This window comes from Pleurodeles waltl, chromosome 3_1 (genome assembly GCF_031143425.1).
Source record: "Pleurodeles waltl isolate 20211129_DDA chromosome 3_1, aPleWal1.hap1.20221129, whole genome shotgun sequence".
Lineage (NCBI taxonomy): Eukaryota > Metazoa > Chordata > Amphibia > Caudata > Salamandridae > Pleurodeles > Pleurodeles waltl.
The window spans coordinates 434955739-434977976 of record NC_090440.1 but is presented as its reverse complement, the minus strand read 5'-3'; the positions used below and the strand labels follow the sequence as shown (position 1 = coordinate 434977976).

Here is a 22238-nt window from a genome sequence, read left to right as displayed (position 1 = left end):
CTGGTTCTTGAGGGGGCACCTAGGCCTTTGGTTTTGGAGGTTGCTCCATGGTTTTGGTTGTGTGTTTGGGAGGGTCGGCTCTTTAGCCCTCCGTTTTTGGGGCGGAGGAGTGTCCTTGGGGCAGTGGGGGCTGGGTCGCACTCATGTGCCCCTTAGTGGCAGCTGGAGACTTTGGGAGTGGAACAGTGTCAGACTGGGTGCTTGAGGTACTGGGCTGGGGGGGTTGGACCTTCCTCTTACGGGCAGGACGGGGGAGGGGGAAGGAAGAGGTCAAGGCAGGCAAGGAAAAGCTTCTTAGGACCAATGGGATGGGATGTGGGAGGAGGGATGAGAGTGGAGGTAGAGGGAGTGATTCTAGGAGGAGGAGGTGTGCTAGACTTGGGTGCAATGCACGGACAATGTGTGAGGTGGATGGCTGTTGGGGGTCTGAGTGCGAGCTTTAGTGTGTCTTTGGAGGGGGCAGACATGGTGGGGGAGATCAAAAAGGACATGCGTATGTATGTTGTGGTCGTGTCTGCAAGTGAGGTGGGTGTGCTGCATGAGTTGGAGATGGTGACTGCATGTGGTGTGTGGGGTGCATGTCTGCGGTTCTGCTGTTGTGGTGACTGGGCAAGGCTGTGCAGGTGGCAAGTTCAGGGACTGTTGATGCAGTTGTGAGTGGGGATGTGACGGTGAAGGAGGAGGGGTAGACAGTGGATGATGTGTGTGCATCTGGGTGTTGGCTGTGTGAGTGCTTGTGGACTGAAGTGTGCTGCCTGTGTTTGTCTGTGTGTTGTTTTGTGTGCATGCTTGTCTGGATATGTGTGTGGGATGGGTTTGGGGTGAGGAGACTGGGAAGTGGTAGTTGGAGGAGGGGGGCAGAAGAGACAGGGACAGTGGCTGCCGTCATTGAAGAGGCCAGAGCCTGAAACGATCTCTGTACAGATGCCAAGCCACCGTGAATGCCGTCCAGGGAAGACATTGCATTGCTGCATCTGGGATGCCAGCCCTTGGATGGCATGCACTGCGGTTGACTGCCCTACAGAGATGGATCTCAATAGCCTGCTCACTGAGGGCAGCAGGGTTGACTGGGGCAGGGCCTGAGGTGCCTGGGACAAAGGAGATGCCCACCCTCCTGGGTGAGCGGGCATGAGCAACTCAGTGGGGGGGTTACTGGGAGGGCACTGTTGGTACGGGGGTGGTGGTAGAACCTGTAGCTGGGGTGGTCCCAGAGGGGCCGGCCACCACCGGGGAGCTCCCATCGGAGGAGAAATTAGTCAGTGGTATCACCTCCAGCCCCCGCCATGGTGCTCCCCTCGCCCTCCGTCCCATTGGTCCTCTTTGCGTTGGTGGACTCTGCTCCCTCACTCGCCGTTGCCCCTGCTCCTTCGCCACATCATGCTAATGCACACATGGAAAGGGTGACAGGGGTAGAAAGGGAGCACAGGGTCAATCACAGCGCCAACAGAACAGATGGCATACACTTCACTGTCACACACTGAGACTGAGAATGGGCAGTATGGATCACACTGGCATACCATTGGCTAAATACCACAGCAGGTAGGAGCCAAACACTGCCATCTGAAAAAACAACTGGGACCAACTAAGCTCTGTCTGCCACAGAAAGCCAGCTACCTAGCTATCAAAAACATGCATTTCATCCAATTAACCTAAGCTGGACCACACAGCAGTGTCTAAACTGGCATATTTGGGCATCCACTGAATAGTACCCTGCACACAAATCCCATGCCAGGCATCAGAGATGGTTGTCAAACACACTGTACTCACCACCTTGTGGCTGATCTGAGGGCCTCAAGCGCCCATTCAGCTCTGGGTTGGCCACTGAGTATGGGGGCCATCAGGGTGGTCAGGTTCCGACGGGCACCCCTCCCTCGTTGGGAAGCCGTCCCCGGCTGGGTCTCCGTGGTGTTCGGGGCCCAGTGTCTCGGGTCCTCCCACCGTTTCCTGCAGTGGGTGCTCCGCCTGCTATAGACCGCCAGGGTCCGCACGTCTTTGACGATGGCACGCCACAACCCCTTCTTCCGATGGGCGCGGACCTGCAGAGGAAACTCAAACAGTGGGACACCATGAATCGGACAATCCAGCCTGTCCCACAAATGGCCTACAAACTTCATTTGCCCCTCATCAGGCACTCATATGACCTGTACCTCTGCATTAACACTGCCACCAGCCATCCCCCCTCCCCAAATGACACACTGCACACACACATCTCCATGCAGCCATATCACATGCAGCGTACCCATGGTGTACTCACCTGTTGGTCTGGAGGCCCATACAACTGCCCCATCCACGAGCCTCTCCAACTCGCCCGACATGAAGGCTGGGGCCCTTTCCACTGTTGCACAGGCCATGGCAGGTTCCAGACACAGGTCGCAGCAGCACATGCAGTGGAGATGTCGTCCTGTGGAAAGTCAGGAATCAAGTGAAGTGGTAGAAAAAAAATGGTGTTCACTTCCGTGGCGGTGAACACAGTCATCCCCGGCGTTGATAATCACTGGTTCCCATACTCCATGAAGGGTCAGGTTAGCCAATGAGGAATTGCACAGGGTGCAGACCGCCTCCCGCCGTGACGCGAACGTCGGCAGAGTGAGGTCACTTCCACCTGTCCCTGCATACAGGACAGTCGGTTCCCATTTTCTAATGCTAGTACACATGTACAGATTAATAAGTGCGTCATTGTAGTTGAATGTACACACCTAGACAATTCCAGTGTCGAGCATACAAGCATGCTTTGTGTACACTGCTGTAGTGTGTTCATGGTTGCTGTTGTCACTCTCTTCTTACTTTTTGGTCCCCTGGGTACCACCCACTGCAGAGGAATAGGAGGTTGCAAGGACCTGTGTACAGTCTCCTTGTGGACTTGACTACACTGGAGGACAGGCACATCATACTCTCCTATCGTCTGGACAGTGCCACAGTCACAGAGCTGTGTGCACAATTGGAGCCTGATCTGCTACTTGCTATCCGTTGCACAACAGTAACCCCCCCTCCTCCCCTCTCTCCCCCCCCCCCCCCCCCCCCCCCCCCCTTGTGCAGGTACTCTGTGCTCCATTTCCTGGCAACTTGTTCTTTCAAGGTGACAGTGGGCTTAGCTGCAGGAATGTCATAGCCAATGTTCTCTATTCTGCTTGCAAGGGTTTTGGCAACCTTGCTTAAACGCATGTGCACCTACATCGCATTCCCCCAGGTAGATGATTTACACACTGTGAAGACTGGATTCGTTGGAATGGGACATATACGACATGTTATTGGGGCCACTGACGGGACCCATATTGCCTTAGCGTCCCTCCCCCCCGGGCCAGAACAAGTGTATTAAATAGGAAGAGTTTCCACTCTCTCAATGTCCATATGCTGTGCCTTGCTGACCAGTACATCTCCCATGTCACTGCCAAGTATCCTGGGTCAGTGCATGATGCCTTTGTCCTGAGGAACAGCAGTGTCCCACAGCTGATTGCACAACTACAGAGGCACAGAGTGTGGCTTATAGGTGATCCTGAGTCCCCATCCAATGTATGTCAGTGTTTGCCTTCAGGAGCCATACCCCATGCCATTGTGCAGGGCTAATGTGTGCCCTCACTTCTTGCAGGTGATTCTGGCTACCCAAACCTGTCCTGGCTCCTGACCCATGTTAGGAATCCGAGAACAGGGGCTGAGAATAGGTGCAATGACGACCTATTGACACAGACTTTACACTTTAAATTCCTCAATTGTTGTTATCTTTCACCATCTGGTATTGCTAAATTTGACCCCGATAGATCGTACAGCTGCCTTAAATGCCGTTCCCTGGGGGCAGATTGTGCCCATCTCACCTGGTCCTGCCCTTCTGTTGGCCATGCGTGAGATTGCTCTGCACTGGGACAACGACAGGGTCCCCACTTCCTCGGAGTGGCTCAGGGGCAGAACATATTGTGATAGCCCGCGAAGATTATGAACTCCTGCGACCCTCCCCCACATCTCGACCCATAGACATTTGGCAGCCTCTCCGAGGTTATCTCTATACCCTTAAACAAGGCTCTTCATACTAGCTTTGACCCTTCATCATCTGTATCTGCTGGTTCATAACCCCTCCTGCGCCGTTTCATTACTGTTTTGTCATGTAGTGCTTCTGCAATTTACTGCCCTGTTACGTGTGCTTGTGTTTGAGTACAGCTAATGTGTCTCTTTGTCGACTATTGATGTTGTTAAATAGTCCAGCTGGTATTCCTTGTCTGTCTGTCGTTTTTTTTAAATCAATAAAAAAACATTAAAAAAAATAAATCCCAGATATTATTTTTCTTTTTTGTGTGATAAAATGCTACATTAAAATGAAAGATGTTTTTCTCAAGTTTTAAGACCTGAGAATTATTGTAGTTTTTTTCCCATACTTATTTAGATGCTGCTTCAAGTAAGCATTTTGTTTGTTACACAGTTTGTGTTGATTAGAGTGGATAGCCAACTTACCAGTAAGGTGTTCTTAACCACAGGCATACTTTTCATACTCTCTTGTCTTCATTTAAAGCCTTTTGATCTGAATAGTACACAGGGAGAATCTTAGAGGTAGTGGATGTCAAGTTAGTTACTCAGAAACCAACTACCAAGTATTTTTATTCAGGTTGCTAGAACAAATTTGTTTCTTGCTGTCAGGTGGTAGATTAAGTTATACCCCTTTCTTGCTAGCTTGTCTCATATGCTGCATTTTGTGCTTACCCTGGCACAACAGCTCTTAGCGGTTTCTGCCACCAAAGACTACCTGGCTTCTGAATTTGTCTTCTTGTCCAACGTCCTTGTTCAGGTAGCCTCTAGTAGAGTGTTTCTTGATAAGCTTATTTTATAAGCTTTTGATCACAATATTTATCATAGTGAGATATGACTGTAGTACTGGCATTTCTTATGACATTGCTGTTTGAACCATTTCACTGTTCTTGTTGCCTTCTGACTGTCAAGATTTGTTCTAGTTGAGATTCTGAGGACCCATAGTCTGAGTGTTACAGGTTCTCTCGGTTCAGCTGCTCTTTAATGGTGTGTTTTTTTTGTTGTTGTTTTTTTTTTTTTAATCCTGAAACTGTTTCACCACAGTTTTTATTTTTTTTTATTTATTTTTTTGAAATACCAAAGGGGTCAGATTATCATGCTTTCATCTTTCTCTCTCCTCTCATTCTTCGTCACTGCCTGTCCTCCCCACCGCCCCGTTCTCAGTGACCTTGCCCACCATGAATAGGCAAGGAAAACATGTAATGAACTGATGCCAGCCCACCAGACAGTGCCCTGTATTTGTGGGCTTGGCCACCGTGTGGATGCGAAGAATACAAATGGAGTTACTTGGTGCCAGAGAGCAGTGCCGGAAAGCTAATGCTTGAGGAAACTTTTCAGGATCTAACCTGGTGCCCGGGACGTATTCATAAGATGAGTTATGTGCGGGTGTATACAGTATGCACCAGACACCTTATCATTGAAATTAAGTAACTTCTTCTTTGGGTCAGCTTCTTAAGCTAATCTTTTTTTTGCATAAACCCTGTTCAGCAATTTCTAGTTGTAGTCTGATTCTCCAAAAGTCTTTTGGAGAATTGCAAGCATTTTAAGAGCGAGTTAATACATGAGAATGTATTCTCATGTATTAACTCGCTCGTATAATGCTTGCAATTTCAGTTTTCCCCAAGATATTCCAGGCCCACATTAGAATAGTAAATAGACCTCTTGGTCTATTATGGGGAAAGTTGCACTCTCCCAAAATATTCTAGGCCTGATTTTGAATAGTAAATGTAACCAAAAGTATCCGCCATATCCACGGCTTCCTTGAGGGCACAAATCAAAGCAAGAAACACAGTTCTGCATCATTTTTTTTTAAATTTTTTTTTAACTTTATTTGGGTTTTGCATTATCATCAACAACAAACATTACGAACATGGGCACTGTCACAGTTGTCATATTGAAAAAATATATAATTGTGACAATATCTGACATCACATAGCAAAATTGTCATACCTGTTATGTAGTGAATAAAGGTAGACAGGACAGAATAGGCGGGACATCTGCACATCACATCAATAGGAAGTGTGGGCCATCCATTAGAAAAATGTAGAATAGTTCATGTAACAGCCTCTGACCCCTCAATATTACTGTCTGGAAGCTCACCGCCTAGTTGAGGGGTCTGGAAGGTTGCATGGTGACGTGTTGTAGCTGTGCCACTGAAGTCCTCTGTTTGTTGGGAGGGTAGGGTTGCTAAATAATTTCATAGTGGCTGCTGTGTATCCTTCGGTCTGGAAGCCGGCGGCTCTAAAGGTCAGCCATGCAGACGTGGTGGGGATGACATTACTACTCCATTGGAGCACAATCTGTCTTTTCGCGAGAATGAAGGCCAGTTCAGCAAAGCGCCGAGTTGACTGAGGCAGTGTCTGATCATAGCCCAGCACAGCGACCAATGGAGTAGAAGTGAGTGAATGTCCTATCACTTGTGTGAGAATTGTATGCACCTAGTCCCAGAAGGCGCAAATTTGGGGGGGCAGTTCCAGGTCAAGTGAGCATTCGCTGCTGAACATTTTGGACATGTATGTCATCGAGAGGGATCAAATTTGGTAAGCTGTAGTGGTGTCATGTAGGTGCGGTGCAAATATTTATAATGCAATAGTTTGTGCCTCTGGTTATTGGAGATAAATCTAGTCTGTGCACAGCAATAGTACCACTGTTAATCTGATAAAGATTGACCCAGGTCCTGTTCCCATGCAGATCTAGAGTTCTGCACTCCTACGGATTTTAACTGCTGAGAAGTTCGGTACAGTCAGGCCCTGGGTGTGCCAAAATTGGGAGGTGTGGGGAGTACAGCATATCGTAGCCCAGGTATCAGCACAGTAAGAGCCAAGCCCAACATGTAACCGAAATTGTGTGGATGTCCGCAGTGGTCCTAGGGAAGCCCAGTGGCAAGAGCACCGAAAGAATGGGTAGGAGAGCCTGTGTATATTCAGGTTTAAGGAATTGCAGCTATGCATCTCAGTGGTACCAGAAGTAAGCAAAGCGTGCCTGGGCTACCTAATAGTAGAGTCGGAAATCAGGGACTGAAAAACTGCACCGGTCATACTGGAGAATCAGTGTATCCCAACGCACCCGGGAGCATTTGCCAGCCCACACAAGTTGCATGAGTAAGTTGCGAAGCGTATCGAAGAAACGGTAATATAGCTGAATCTGAATGTTTAAAAACAAGTTTAAAAAAAGCAGGGGAGGACCACCATTTTGATAATGGCTATCCTGCCAGCCATTGAAAGAGGGAGTGTAATCCAGCGTTCTATTTGGGATGTGAGTTTATCTATCACTGGCCCGTAATTCGGGTGGACCACCTCAGTCCTGTGTATGTAGAAGAATACCCAGGTATCTAGGTGGCTCTTCACACCAATGTAGCGAATATTCCCTAGGACAGGGTAGCGTTGCATCCGTTAACGGAAACAATTCCGATTTGCTCCAGTTTATAGTCAGCCCAGAAAAGGCGCCAAATTGAATCGCCTCCCTTATAAGGGAGGGAAGATTGAGGGAGGGTTGTCGGACAAACAAGAAGATCATCAGCATATAGAGAGGCCAGAAGAGGGCCATTAGGAAACCTTAAGCCCCGATCCAGGTGGCGCTTCTGAAAACTGCACACCAGTGGGTCCATAGCTATAATAAATAGAAAAGGTGAGAGAGGGCAACCCTGTTGTGTGCCTCGTGTTAGGGGAAAGGGCTCCGAAAGAGTACCATTAATGCGTAGCCGAGCAGTAGGGGTGGAGTAGAGCAGCCGAATCAAGTCCCTGAATCCCCTTGGCATCCTTAGTTCTGACAAAGTAGCATACAGTAAAGCCCATTCAAGTGAGTTGAATGCCTTCTTGGCATCCAAAAGTATTGCTGCCGCTGGGAGGTCTGAAGAAACCTGGTTGACTGCGAATAAGGTTGAGCGATGAGGAACAAACCCAGTTTGCATTGGGGAGATGATTCTGTCCATAAGGAGGAACAGACGAGTAGCTATGACCTTTGTCAATATCTTATTATCGTGGTTCAGCAACAACAGTGGTCTATAAGCGGCACATACATCAGACGGCTTGCCAAGTTTCAACAATAATGTTATCGCGGCATCTCAGAGGCTTGGGGGAAGCACACCCAGCTCCAGTGACTTCATGTGTACCTCAAGAAGGTGGGGGGGGCAGAATATCTCTATACGCTTTGTAGAAATCCCCAGTAAAACCATCTAGCCCTGGGGCTTTTGACCCACTCAAGGAATCTATGGCCTGGGCGATATCTTCACAGGTAGTAGGGGCTGCCAGAAACTGCTACTGACCCCCCTCCAAACACAACATGGCAATGTTTGACAAGTAGTCCACCATATCTACTGCAGAAGGGTCCATGCGCAAAGCATATAACTAACGATAGTACGCGTTGAACTCTGAGACAATTGCCTCATTGGTTGTGAGTTCGGTGCCATCGGCACATCTCAAGGAGGTGATATGACGCCTGATATTAAGGGCGTAGTATACGAGCAGGTGTCTGCCCAGGTCTCTCCTCTTCTCCATACCAGCGGGTGATGCATAGCCCCTCGAGCAGCCAGGTCATTAAACTGCTGTGGTAATTCCGACTGTGCAGTCACATCTGTGGCTTCAGTCTGAAGGGGAGTCTGGCGTCAGTCCAAAGGCGCGTCTGGGTATCTACGTCCATGAGTTTCTTCTCGACATTTGCTAGTTCCGAGCAGGGTTTGGATCACACCAGCCTGCTTAGCAATACAGACACCCCTTATGTATGCTTTAAATGCTTCCCATAATGTGGAATATTGCTGAACCGAGCCAATATTTGATGCAAAAAAAATCAATGATAGCTACCCCCAGTTCGGTGTGAAATAGTTAATCATGCAGTGCGTCCACTGGGAATCGCCAGGTTGTAGCGGTTGGCATGTTAGTAGGTATGTTTAGGAGGGTCACAAAAGGCGAATGGTCCGACAGAGTGCGGGGAAGGTGAAAAATAGCCTTCACCCACAGTAGCACAGAGGGAGTGGTGGGGAGGTATAAGTGGTCCATGCAGGTCCATGTGTTGTGTGGTGAAGAGTAAAATGTGTAGTCCGAGATATGCGGGTGCCGGGCATGCCATGTATCGGCCAATTGAAACCTTTCCAGGAGGCCTGCCAGTACTTGAAGGGATTGTGGTTTAGTTACCCCAGCGTGGCCAGTTGTGTCTAGCAGGGGGTCACAGGCAATATTAAAATCTCGCCCCATAATAATATGATCCACCATCATGTGGTCTAACCTGGTCTAAAGATTAGAAAATAATTCTGGGGAGTCTGTGTTAGGGGCATAGACATTGGCCAGCAGAACCGGCCTCCAAGCCAGTTCCCCCACACCAGCAAATAGTGCCCCTCCGTATCCACATCCACGTCTCTGCAACTGAATGGGGTACTCTTATGTATTAATATATCCACCTCTTTGAGTATGAGCTATAGCATGCAAAGAATCTGTGGTGACCCCATTGTGCAGCGTAAGAGTGTGTCGAGGGAGGGGCCAGATGCATCTCCTGGAGAAACGCCACCTTGATGCTATGCGGATGTAAATATCAAAGTTCCATCTTCCCCTTCTTAGGGTTATTCAATCCCCGAATGTTCCAGGTCACACATTTGACCAGTGTCACAGACCTATGGGTAGTGTAAAAAAAAAAAAAGTCTAGGGCGGTTTGAGAGGGTGGATCATTCAGATATGTTAGACAGCCTGGTAGTCCGCAAAATGTACATGGTAATAGTTCCTGTGATAGCGCAGAACATGAACAGCCCAACTAAACCCCCCCCCCCCACACCGGTGAACACATTTCCCAGAACAACCCCGAATAAGTAACTATAGTGGTATTCACCATTGGGGTGTGGAAACGCTCCAAAGCGGGGAAGTGGCCAAATATCAAAGACATTATATAAGAGCAGACCGTATGCTAAACTATGCATGTCACTGCTTAGGGTGATGTCCTGGAACCCGGCCAACAGGTCATACGTCATGGCAATGTATCTGTGCGAATGGTTTAGTTTTGTGGTCCATCGTCCACGGCCCCAGTTTCCTGCGACAGTTGGAGGGTCCTGGGGACCGAACCCATGAAGCCTGACTGATTACGTCTCCGCCTTCCCAAGTCATGCATTTTGCAGAAGAACGTGGCCTCGGCAGGTGTGGAGAAGATATGATGTTGGCCCTTCAATACAATGTGCAGTCGTGCGGGATATAGCATGGCATACAGTCTGAAGTATGGCTTTTACGTCAGTATATTTACGACATGCATCCTAGGCCAGCTGCTTAAAGTCTGGAAATATAGAGATGGACATTCCCTGATATTGCAAATGTCCTTTTTCACAAGCCTGTCGCAATGCAGTATCTCAATCACGAAAATTAAGGACCCCTAGCAATTATAGGGTGGGGGACCCCCCGGGGCAGGCCTCTGGCATAGGGACCTATGTGCCCTTTCTACAACAAATGTGCTGGTGAAGACCTCGCTGCCAAACAGGTCCACCAGTAGTTTTTCCACAAAGCTGTCAATTCGGCCAGTGTTCGTTGATTTTGCCACACCTGTGATGCGCACATTGTTACGGCCCGACCACACCTCAGATGTTCATTTTTGGATGTCAGTTATTAGAAGGTTTTCAACCCTTCACAGGCGCATTTTTGTGTCTATACATTCATCCTCTACCTCCGAGATCTGACGTTCTGCTCCATCCATTCTAGTCGCTTGTAGGTCTATACATTCGTTCATGCGGCTGAATCTCGAGTCCAGGGCATCAAAACGTGGGTCTATGGCCTGAAATCCAGCTCGCCCATTATAGCAGCTGTGTCATCCGTAGGTGAGGTAGTAGCAGTACCCCCCTCAGAACTTGCCAATAAGGGACCATCCATGGGAGTTGTCCTGGGGGTCTTCTTGTTCTCAAATGAGAGTTGCATCTGTCTGGGATCACCTTGCCTCGCCTCATATCTGCAGTCCATGTGGGGCAGCGGTGCAACTGGCTAGTTTACTGTGTGGATTTAGGACGTTATGCAGTTGTTAAGTCGGTCGTGCTCTAGGCCTCCAGTTTTTCAGTGTCCTTAACGTGTGGCTCCAGGTCAGGTAGGCAAATGTTCAGAGATGTGACTCCACCCGGCAGCATTGATGCAAGAGTCAGGCCGGTCCGGTCACGGGTACATGTAGATTATATGTAAGTAGGGGCCTGCCGCAGAAGCTGCGCGTTGTCCAAGGGGACTCCAGGGAGCTTACCCCGACCGGGGTCCCTGCATTGTGCTCACATGTTCCAGTCCTGTTGCAGCCCACCCCGGCCAAGGCACCCAGCAACAGCCCAGCACATAGCCACAGAGGCCCATCAGCTCTGCCCAACAAACTAGGTGTGGATCCGCTGCTCCAGCGTGGCTGATCAGCTCACTCCACCTGGTCTGGGAGTTGATCTCCTCAGGGGGCCCCCCCCCACCTCACCCACATTCGCAATGCCAGAGGGAGGAAGCCCACGGCCCCTGTCTCTGCAGGGCCTCTAAGGGCTGCTGCGGGCTGTGGCTGTGGCGGCACACTCTGCGGCCAGGCCAACAACTCCTGCCCCCCAGCGTCTCCTTCAGCAGGCTTCCAGCAGTCTGGGGGAGTGGCTCATGGCAACACAGAGCCCTCCTTCTGTATGGGTTGCCTGCAGAGCCCAGATGTGGACAGCGTTCCCCAGGAGCTTCAGGTCTGTGCGGCCATTACGGTCGGCGGTCAGGCCACACCCCCTGCATCATAGGATCTTCATTGATAGTCATAAACTCCGAATAAATCCCCCCTGCCATGTGGACCTATGACCCTCAGCAACGTTAGTTTCATTTAGAACATTATGTGAAAAGATGTTTCCAGGTCCATGCCGGCAGCAGGAAATATTTCAGTGCTTAGGACTTCAATGAAGATTCATGTGATGAACTAGGATCTTTTCCATACATGTCATCATGTAGGAGTAGTGTGATCATGCAGAAGAGTTAGGCTTGCTACCACTACCCCGTACAAGCAACCATATAACACCAGTAATCAGCTTCCACTCTTTCACCTTCAGGAGAAGTATAGAGGTTCCTCTCATGGAAATTGTCCTGCGACAGTGGTGACACAGTGGCCTGCACACCCTGCAGCTACCGCCCAACCTTATGCTCAAGTTTGTGTGCCCTATATTGGTTTGGTATGGTACATAACATCATCACCATCTTCTTTTTTGACAACAGATGTTAACAGCAATCATTCAAGCTATGCTGATACTCTGCTACACGATCTTTCTTTAAGCGAACATATCAGGTCAGTTGTGACCTCTGTTTATGGCCATTGGGCTCATCCCAAATCCACCCCGTTTTTGGAGTACTGGGCTCATCCTTTAAGTTGCTTGATCTTTTAGGGCACTGCGTTCATCATCTTGTTCTCATTGTTTTGTTGATTCATTTTCAGATTGACCCATCAACAAACGGACACACACAATTTTGCCAGTTAATGAAAAAGCAATTTCATGTATAAAAACAATTACAACCATTGGTTTTGCAGTGCATTTTTTGTAGAACATGAAGCTTAGCAGGTGGTACCACACTTCGTCTTCGGAAATGCAGTCAGACTGGTTGGCATATATTTGCTTCCCTCTCATTGATGTCCAAACACATGATGGTCTGCAATTTAAGTAGGTTGCAGAGGAAAGTTGAAAACATTTCTTCAAATCGTTTTTACTCTCTTGTAAACCTGAATTGGTGAAGTATCCATATAAGGGCTTCTATGCTAGACTTAGCAAGTGACTAAAGCCACAGCTCCCTGAAAAAAACCTGAATTGGATCTACATGTGTGGTTCAGTTTGGAGGACACTACCCAACTCCCCCTCCCCACCACCCTCACAAATATGCTTGGAACTGAGCTTGAGAATGATTTACTTACGACATAGTAGACAGCAGTGATGAAATCCTAACTTCAAGAGTATTTTCAGTAACCTACAATGCAAAACTCATTTTGCATACTTTGTATCTTGCTCTGTTATTACCTGCCATATACAATATGAAGGGGGGCCTGAATTGCTGTCATAAAATTATGGTAATCCTGTATGCATGGTTAGACTCTCAATAGATGGGTAAACAGATTGCTGACCAGCCCTACCAAGGGCAACCAACCTGTTTGCCACCAATCCAAGCTACCTTCTAAACTTATCATTAGCACTCACTTGGAAATTCCTTCTAGTCTAAGACCAGAAATGGATTAGTGGTCTCAATAAACCAAAAATGAAATAAGATAGATAAGGCACAGAACATGAATGGCAGTGGTACTCCCATTTTTCTATGTGCGCTATAACTCCTAAGTAATGTATCCGGACTTCAGTAAAGACTCACACAATGGGGAACTAGAATTACAAGTAGCTTTTGTGTACACATATTTACTCTTATGCAATTTTACCGGCAAGACGTAGAATCCTTGTGGAAGTCTTAGGCTCTTGTTGATTATCAGGGGTACTTCCTGGGGTGAAGGTGAATCCGACCAAATTTTCAGCCCCTTTGTAAGCAGATTGTATTGCTAAAGCACACACTGACTGACAGATCTTTAAAGTCTTATGTACTATTCTTTCCTCATTGTTTATCAGAGAACATCACCATGGTTATTTGCCCTGGAATAGCCAATCACAGTGAGAAACATTATATCCGTACCTTTGTTGATTACGCCCAAAAGAATGGTTACAGATGTGCAGTCTTGAATCACCTCGGAGCTCTGCCAACCATAGAGCTCACTTCTCCACGCATGTTTACTTACGGTAAGAATCTTGCAATTTGATTTCCACTAGTATTTTCTCTTTAGGGGATGTACGTGTTATCAGTAATGCATAAATATTGTTTGTTTGAGTGACACAAGTTTTAACCTTTGATTTTTAATGTTTTTTACTTACAGGTTGCACATGGGAGTTCGGAGCAATGGTCAGCAACATTAAGAAGACCTATTCTCAGACTCAGTTAATAGTGGTGGGGTTCAGCCTGGGAGGCAACATTGTGTGTAAATATCTTGGCGAAGATCAAGCCAACCAGGAGCGAGTTATATGCTGTGTCAGTGTGTGCCAAGGATACAGTGCACTTCGGTGAGGACTTTGCATTAGCTAAAATGGTGATGGAAATGGTGGTAGGGTACTTTTTAGCATTTTTGTTTTATATACAGACCTGCCTCTTTGTTCGTAACCAAATTTTAAATGTACCTCACTCTAGTTAGAATGGTTTTACCTTGATATTTTCTTTTAAGCAGACTTGTGCTTACTCTTCTGTCCCGTGTTTCCTATCTTTAGATTTTGTTACTTTTAGAGATGGGATAAGAGCATGGCACTGCACTACCTCTCTCTCATCACACTACTGTATTCTGATGTTGCCTTTTAAGGGTTAGATATCAAAGCTTACCACTAAGACTACTGACCATACTATCATTATTACTAGTTTCCCATTTGGAATCAATACATTTTAATATTTAACTGATTTGCAATTGCCATCAGAATATATAGTTTGTCATTTGACAGAATTTAAGGTAATTTCCTATTCCTTATGCTTGTTAATTTCAGTCATACATTGTTTCATCCGAATACAAAGACAGGTGACATGTACAAGGTGCTTACGTTTATAAAATAATAATAGTTCTAAATAAATGAAAAATGTGGAATGGACTGTGTGATGAAATAAAATATTAAATATACTTGTACTGGTGGGGTAGTTCATTAAAAAGTTAGAAAAAGTGTCATCCTACTGGTTCCAGCCTGGTCAGGACATGTCAGTCTGCAGATCTTCTGGGATATGGCCATTCAGATCTTGTCAGTGGTCATTAGAGACTATAGGACAAAAAGGTATCACTGACTCAAACCATCCAGGATGGTCAAAATGTGGCCAAGTAAATGATGAATGCTGGCCCTGATACTACTGAATGTCTGAAAGGGTGATCAGCACTACTGTGCTACTCCACCATCTTGTGTGGATGTGCTCTACATGATTCTCTGAAGACAGACATGCCTTTCATTGGTTCACGCATGTTTGTAATAAAAAAAGCTGACTCTGCTTTAGACTGCTATAAAGACGGTAGGGTCATAGTGCGTTCTCGGTGTCTTGACCCTTGCCAAACAATTTCTTCACCAATTCTGAACATTCAGAGGCTATTCTAAGGGGCAGGTGCATAGGCAGCATCCGTCTCTCCAGCCTCTGCTGCAAACTCCCTTGTCCATTCAAAGTGGGCGACGAAGATGAGGCTGACACTGTGCCATCCATCAAGGGTATCAGTCTTCCCAGTCCCCTTCTCCTGCGACATCAGCTGCCAAACAGCTTTAGTTTGATAATAGTAGCACACAACTACCTTGTGGAAGGCAGAATCTAGCATTTTCTCCAAGGGCAGTGATCCATCATGTCCGACAGATGGGTCCTCCCAATTGTTTGGCATGACTATACGCTCCCCTTCCTTTCACCCTGCCGAATCGTCTCCCTACATCTGAGCAAATTTGAGTGAAACGCCTATCTGTTCTGTTGCAAGAGGTGCATATTTTGTTCTCCAAAAGAGCCATCGAGAGGGTTCCATACTCAGAAATAGGGAAGGGTTGCTACTCAATATTTCCTCGTACTGAAGAAGGATGGGGGTCCTAAGCCCATCTTAGATCTTCAACATCTGAATGACTTAGTGCTGGAGGGCGAAATTGAAATGCTCATGGTAGCCCAGGTTCTGTCTGCCCTTGATCAGCTTTATTAAATGGTGTTGTTGACCTTGCAGGATGTACATTTTCGAACAGCCCCACAGACCATACCTGTGGTTCAAGGTCGGATATAAGCATTTTCAATTTTCTGTGCACCCCTGTTGCCTCACCAGTGGCCATTGGCTGCTAACAAAAGTGATAGCGGTGGTTGCTACTTTTCTTTGAAGGTAGGGGGATTCCATTTTTGCCCTACCTACACGACTGGCTGTTACAGGCGAATATAGACCAGCTCCAGATGACAGCTAATTTCTTGACATCTTTGTTGTCCTAGATACGGTTCAGTTCAGGGCCTTCCTCCATTCCACAAGTCCATGACATTCGACCAACATATCAGCCTCAGTCCTGGATCTCACAGAGAGCAGATCTGAGTCTGCTTTGCTGTTTAGCTTCCTACATCCTTGTCATTGACCATGCCAGATGGCATATGTTGACCCTGGAATGGAATGTAAAGTTGCAGTGGGCCCAGCACAAAGTGAACTTGCCTGATGTCATTCTGATTTCAGAGAATACTGCACACGATCTTCCGTGGTGGCTTCTTGATTGCAATTAGACTGACAGCAAAGTCCTCTCTCTTCCCCACCCTGAGTTGACAGTGGTGACGGATGCGTCACTGCTGGGTTAGGGAGGTCATCTGGAGTTGCAGGCATCTTGTCTCTGGCAGAAACCCTGCTCAGTTTCTATGTGCTGGAGTTCCGGGTCATTCACCTGGTGTTGAAGGCCTTCCTGTCATCCATCAATGGAAGACTGGTGCAGTCCACAAGAACAACACCACTATTAAGTGGTAGTGAAACAAGCAGGGTGGAGTGAGGTCATGGTTCCTGTGTCAAGAGGTTTTGCACTTTTGGAGTTGGCTGGAGCGGCATTTCCCTAATAGCGAACCACCTTCCGGGATCCTTAAATGCCAGGGTAGATGAGCTCAGCCGACGGCGTCTGGCAGATCACAAATGGCACCTACACTCTGAGGTGGCACAGGGCATCTTCTGGCATTAAGGACAACCATGGCTTCTGCTGAGAACGTGCGGTGTCAAAAGTTTTGCTTTTTGAGTTTCTGTTAGAACAGTCATTAGGAGTTCAACATTCTTGTATTGTAAAGACCTAACTACTCAGTTGAGTTAAAACTAATGCCTTTAAGAGGGATTGTTTAAATGACCCTAATAGCTTGTTTTGCAGAGAGCATAACTTGCATTTTTGGTTTTAACCTGTGGCCTGAAATCTCTTTCCATAGTAAAACGGAGTACAATAGCAAAACAAATTAATTTAGATGCAACTGGAGAAAGGCTGTTCCTTCATGGAAATGACTTAAACTTATGCAGTTCAATATCATGCCATAGTTTGTACAACTTGGCTTTGCTTCTTTTGAGGAGGTACTCATGCCTGGTGCTTTTGAGTATCTGCCAATGCTGCCAGCTCTTGCTGGAGCTACCATTACATGCCAGCTCCCTTTAATGTTGCATTTGCCATCCTTCACTATTCTGCAGCCTCCTGGTGCTAAACATTTATCCACGAATATAAGAACCCATGAATATTTAGCTCCTTTTTCTTCTTCTTCATGTCCACATTGGCTATTTTTATCATCTAGCCTACAATACTCTAGTTCCCTTGCATCAAACAGTGATTTATCATCACTCCACTATTGTTTTGGTGTTCTTTTGGCAAATATGAAAACATTTTTTCTGATAACGTAGCTTGATTTTTGCTTCTTCCTTTATTTTATTATAGTCTGAAAGGGAGACACCCCTCTAATGCTTGTGTGTTGTAGTATTTAATAGCAATATGCTTTAACTATGTCGGAGTGTACAGATGCATTTAAAATGACAGTATGTGTTTGTTCTTCCCTCAAAAGGCCTTCCTGGCAAATAACAACACATACAGCTTCCGGGGAGTATTTTTTTTTTATGCCGTCTAATGTTTTGCCAAAGCCATTGCCTACCTTACATAGTCTGTTTCAGTATGTGATGTACTTCTCTAAATAATGTGCCATGTTTCTCTTTTAAATGTAATCAATATGTAACACCTTTTTACTCTTCTACTGTTCCCTCTGGTCAGCCTGGAAAACAAAGTAATTACCAAGCTCGGTTAAGCTTTACACAATTATGCAAGTAGGTGGCATGCCTGCTGCCTGTTATGAATTTATTTTACTCCTCTACGGGCAGTTTGTACTGCTGCTAGCTATAATGTTCTCTGTATGGGGAAGCTTGCCTCTTCTTGTTTTTGTTTTGTGTGTATGCGTGTCTGTCTATCTTGAACTTCAGCAGCCCATACTGTGACCTTTGTTTAAAATAAATGGCAAACTCTTTCCACTAGGAAAAGAGTCAATACTATTGGCTTTGTCAGTGCTTCTTTATGAATGTTTTTTAGGAGTCATTTGCCAGCAAACCATAAAGAGAAATGAGTTACTGCTTTTATTCTGATTGCGATCTCATTTTACAATTCGGTATTGACAACCTTGAAATGATAGGCTGAGGTGACCAGTTCATCTTACGAGTAAATGCTCACTGGTGGTAGTTGAAAGCTATAATTTTTATTTTATTTATACTTGTTTACTAAAGCACAGACAAAACCCATATGTGTTTCAAAGCACCGTACGATATGAGACAGAATAAAGAAGACTAGCCAGTTCTTACTATATACAACTGTGTGTCGGTGCCATCTCTGTACAAAATTAGATTCATAAGGTAAGATAAGATACGCAGTAGCGGCGATGTGACCATAGTGTCTTTCAGAGAGCCACAGCATACCACAAAATGGAGAAGAGTTTTTTTTTTTTAGTGGACACTTTATCCATAACAGACAGAACTGTAGAATAGCTACCAATGATAAAGGCTATGTTAAAACCGTTCACCAAAAAATTCGAAGGCCTAGTGAAAACCAGAGTACTACCCCTAGAGTAGAGAGGACGTATAAACCATCACCCTTAGACCTACTCTACATCAAGAGACAACCTTCCCCTGACTCTTAAGTGTAGCTAATGGAAGCAAAAGAGCTGCAGCATAGACAACAGGAGATGCTTCTCCACCTGATAAAAAAAAAGGAGAAGAATACGTGCTGCGGTTTAAAGGGTGGCAGCAGGCAGCGCCAATCACTGGTGGATTACCAACTCTTTGGGACTACTTTTGAGATACAGTAGAGCACAATGGGATAAGATGTAGGAGCTTCTGCAGTGTCTTCAAGACAAATATAAAAAAAGAAAGGAGAGGACCAAGTTAATGAGGGAAAGCTCATATTCAGTGCAGCCATTACGTGTGCACTGGATGCAGTATACACCGCTGCCAGAGGTATCAACTTGGCTGTTTTTCTAAAGAGGCATATGTGGCTTTGCATTTCAGGTTTTAAACCAGAGGTGCACAGCACTTGCTTAATTTTACTTTTGATGGTGAACTCTTGTTCGGCACACGATATGAAATATTAGGCAAATTTAAAAAAGGACACTGAAACAGCTAAAGCAATGGGAGCACTACAACCTGGTACACCACACCACTCCCTTTCATAAATAGCAAGGTAGAGGAGGCAGTAAACCATCCACCTCAGATCAGGGTCAACCTCTGAGGCAACTGCAGGCTTGCCTTCAACAGAGAGGTAGAGGTTATGGAAAGGGGTCGTATAGAGGCAATAGAGCCAGAGGTAAAAGTACAGGTCCTCCAGCCAAGGGTGCCTCAACCACTAAGCAATGATCCCCTTCGTGTTCCCCATCCTCTGACTACACAACACTTGTGGGGGGGCAGGCTTATAGGGTTCAAGACACATTGTGCAGGCATCACATCCAACCAATGGGTGCTATCCGTAATACAGCACAGTTATTATTTTGAACTCGTATCTTCTGGAAGAAGAGTAAAGGTTGCTTTTCTTTAAAGGGGCAATCTTGCCAGTTCGGAAGCAGTATCAAGGCGGGGGGGGGGGGGGGTGTTCTCTCTATTTCTTACTCCTAAGGAAGGATGGTTTTCCAAGGTCTATACTAGATCTCAGGCCTCTCAACAGATACATATTTTTATACTGTTACCCTACAGGATACCATCCTACTGTAACAAGAAGGCACCTCAAAGATGCGTACTTCCACATTCCCAATCATCCTGCTCACCACAAATACCGAAGGTTCATGGTAAGTGGATATCATTATCAATTTAAAGTTCTGTCCTCTGGAGTCGCAACAGCACCAACCGTATTCACCAGTTGACCAGCTCCACAGGTTGGGCTTCTCAATAAATACCACCAAATCACATTTGAAACTCCTTCTGGATACAACACTATCTGAGAGCGATTCTCAACACTGCCACAACCAACGCTTACCCAAGTACCTAGAGGGTTCTCAATTTCTGGAACCAACTGGCTCTTTTTCAGCCACATCATTGCCTCCTAGTCAGGATGGTTAGTGTCTCTCCTGGACATGATGGTAACAGCCATTGTACCCCATGTGAGGCTACATATCTGCTCTTTACAAGAATGTCTTGCGTCACAGTGGTCCCAAGTGGAAGGCAGTCTTCAAGATCCAGTGTTGATTCAGCCGATAGTACATCATTCCCTTCAATGTTGCAACAGCAAAAACCTGCTGAAAGGAAGGGCTTTCACTGTATGTGAAAATGACTACAAACACATCACTCACAGGTTAGAGGGCACACATGTTGGGTATGGCAGTCCAAGGAATGTGAACTCAACAGAGATGACATCACATCAGTTTCTTGGAGCTCCTGGCAGTAAAGCTGGCGCTCAGATCGTTCCTCACATACATTCGCCACAAAGTAGTCCTTATGAGAACAGACACTATGAAAGCAGGAAATTGCATTCAGAAACAGGGAGGCAGTCATTCCCTTAGCTAGCCCAGAGCATGTGGAAGTGGGCTATACAACATTACATGTACCTCCAGGCAGAATATCTCCTGTTGGTGGAAAAGAATTTAGTAGACCTCCCAAGCAGGATGCAGCGTCACGTCCACAAATGGGGAAACTGTCCTGCAAGTCATGTTGCCATACTTCTGTGCATGGGTAACACCAGACCTAGATCTCTTTGCCACAGCATAGAATGCAAAATGCCAAAACTACGCTTCCATGTTTCATCACCCACAGTCCCAAAGTAATGGACGATGGATGAACTGGTCAGGGATCTTTGCTTATGCTTTTTCACCTGTCCCACTACCTCCATATGTGGTGAGGAAGCTAAATCATACCTCGCTTATATTAATTCTGATAGCCCCCACATGGACAAAGCAGCTGTTGTACCCTGCTAAAGTTGTCAGTAGTCACCCATGAGGGGCTCCTCAACATGCAGGACCTTCTCAAACAGAATCAAGGGGCAATCAAGGACACAGATCCCAGACAACTTAATCTTGCAATCTGGTTCCTGAAATATTAGAATTTGAGTAAACTTGCCCTTGGAATGTATGAACATCCTTACAGAGGGAAGACAAACTACCAGAGCTTGCTATGCTGCAAAGTACAAAGGATTTGTACACCATGGTATCGCACAGCACATTGACCCTATCAAACATACCGTCCAAAATGTAGTTTATTTGATAGAGGCTTCTAGCCTCAGATGCCTTCCCTTTGAATTTGCCCAGGTGTCAGACTGGATCTAAAAGATTTTTTGTGAGCAGGACTCCTACTGGCACACAGGGGTACTGCTCATGAAAAAGTCCTCCGGATCCAATCTGACTTCTGGGGAAATTCAAAGATAAGGAGTCTGCGGCTAGATAATGTCTCTAGTAGATAAGGCGTTACCAAAGGTAAGTAACTTGTTTGTTACCTGCTTCATTTAGAAAAGGCAGGCTTAGCATATATTTATACACCTACATCTTGCAACCATTACTGGTATACCTACACAACAGGGAACAGCAATTGCTTTTCAAAATCCCAGTTGTTAAAGCGTTGAAGATTTAAAAAGAACAATACCTACAAAGAAACGCTGCCTGCTCCACTATTGAATCTTAATGTGGTACTATCTAGACTCATGGGTCCTCCTTTTGAGCCATTACATTCATGTCTACTTCAGTATCTTTCATGGGAAGTTGCTTTTCTAGTAGCAGCTACCTCGTTACGAAGGGTTAGTAAAATACAAGTGCTCACCCTGCAAGAGCATTATTTCCAAATACGTCAAGACAGGGTAGTCCTTGGGACTAATCCAAAATTTCTACCTACAATAGTGCCATCTTTTTACCTTAAACTATTGAACTACCGATTTCTTTCCTAAACCAGACTCTGTGAAGTGCTCTCTCTGTTACACACTAGATGTTAAAAGAGCATCATTTTATTACATTGACAGAACCAAATCTTTTCGAAAAACAGACTTGTTTGTCCTTCTCCAACCTTAGAAAGTGCCATATAATCTCTAAAACAGGTGTTGCTAGATGGATAGTTGAATGGATCCAAACATGTTACATCAAAGACAAAAGGACTTTACCAGTCCCTCTAAAACCACATAGTACTAGGAAAAAAGGTGCTGCTCTGGCTTTTTTGAGTGAAATTCCTGTAGCTGACATCTACAAAGCTAATACATGGTCAACTCCACACACATTTATCAAACACTATTGTGTGGATCTCCTCCAAATTGAAGTAGCCTACTTGATCTC

General features: G+C 46.0%; 1 protein-coding gene across 4 annotated transcripts in view; it reads left to right on the top strand.

Moving 5' to 3' along the window:
- Window positions 1-22238, top strand: part of ABHD2 (abhydrolase domain containing 2, acylglycerol lipase) — a 210508-nt gene that overhangs the window by 54442 nt on the left and 133828 nt on the right. For all 4 annotated transcript variants that reach the window (XM_069222706.1, XM_069222708.1, XM_069222705.1 and 1 more), the window contains 2 exons: window positions 13559-13726; window positions 13861-14044. In XM_069222706.1, the coding sequence (XP_069078807.1) occupies window positions 13559-13726; window positions 13861-14044 (352 nt within the window). The remainder of the gene's footprint in view (window positions 1-13558; window positions 13727-13860; window positions 14045-22238) is intronic.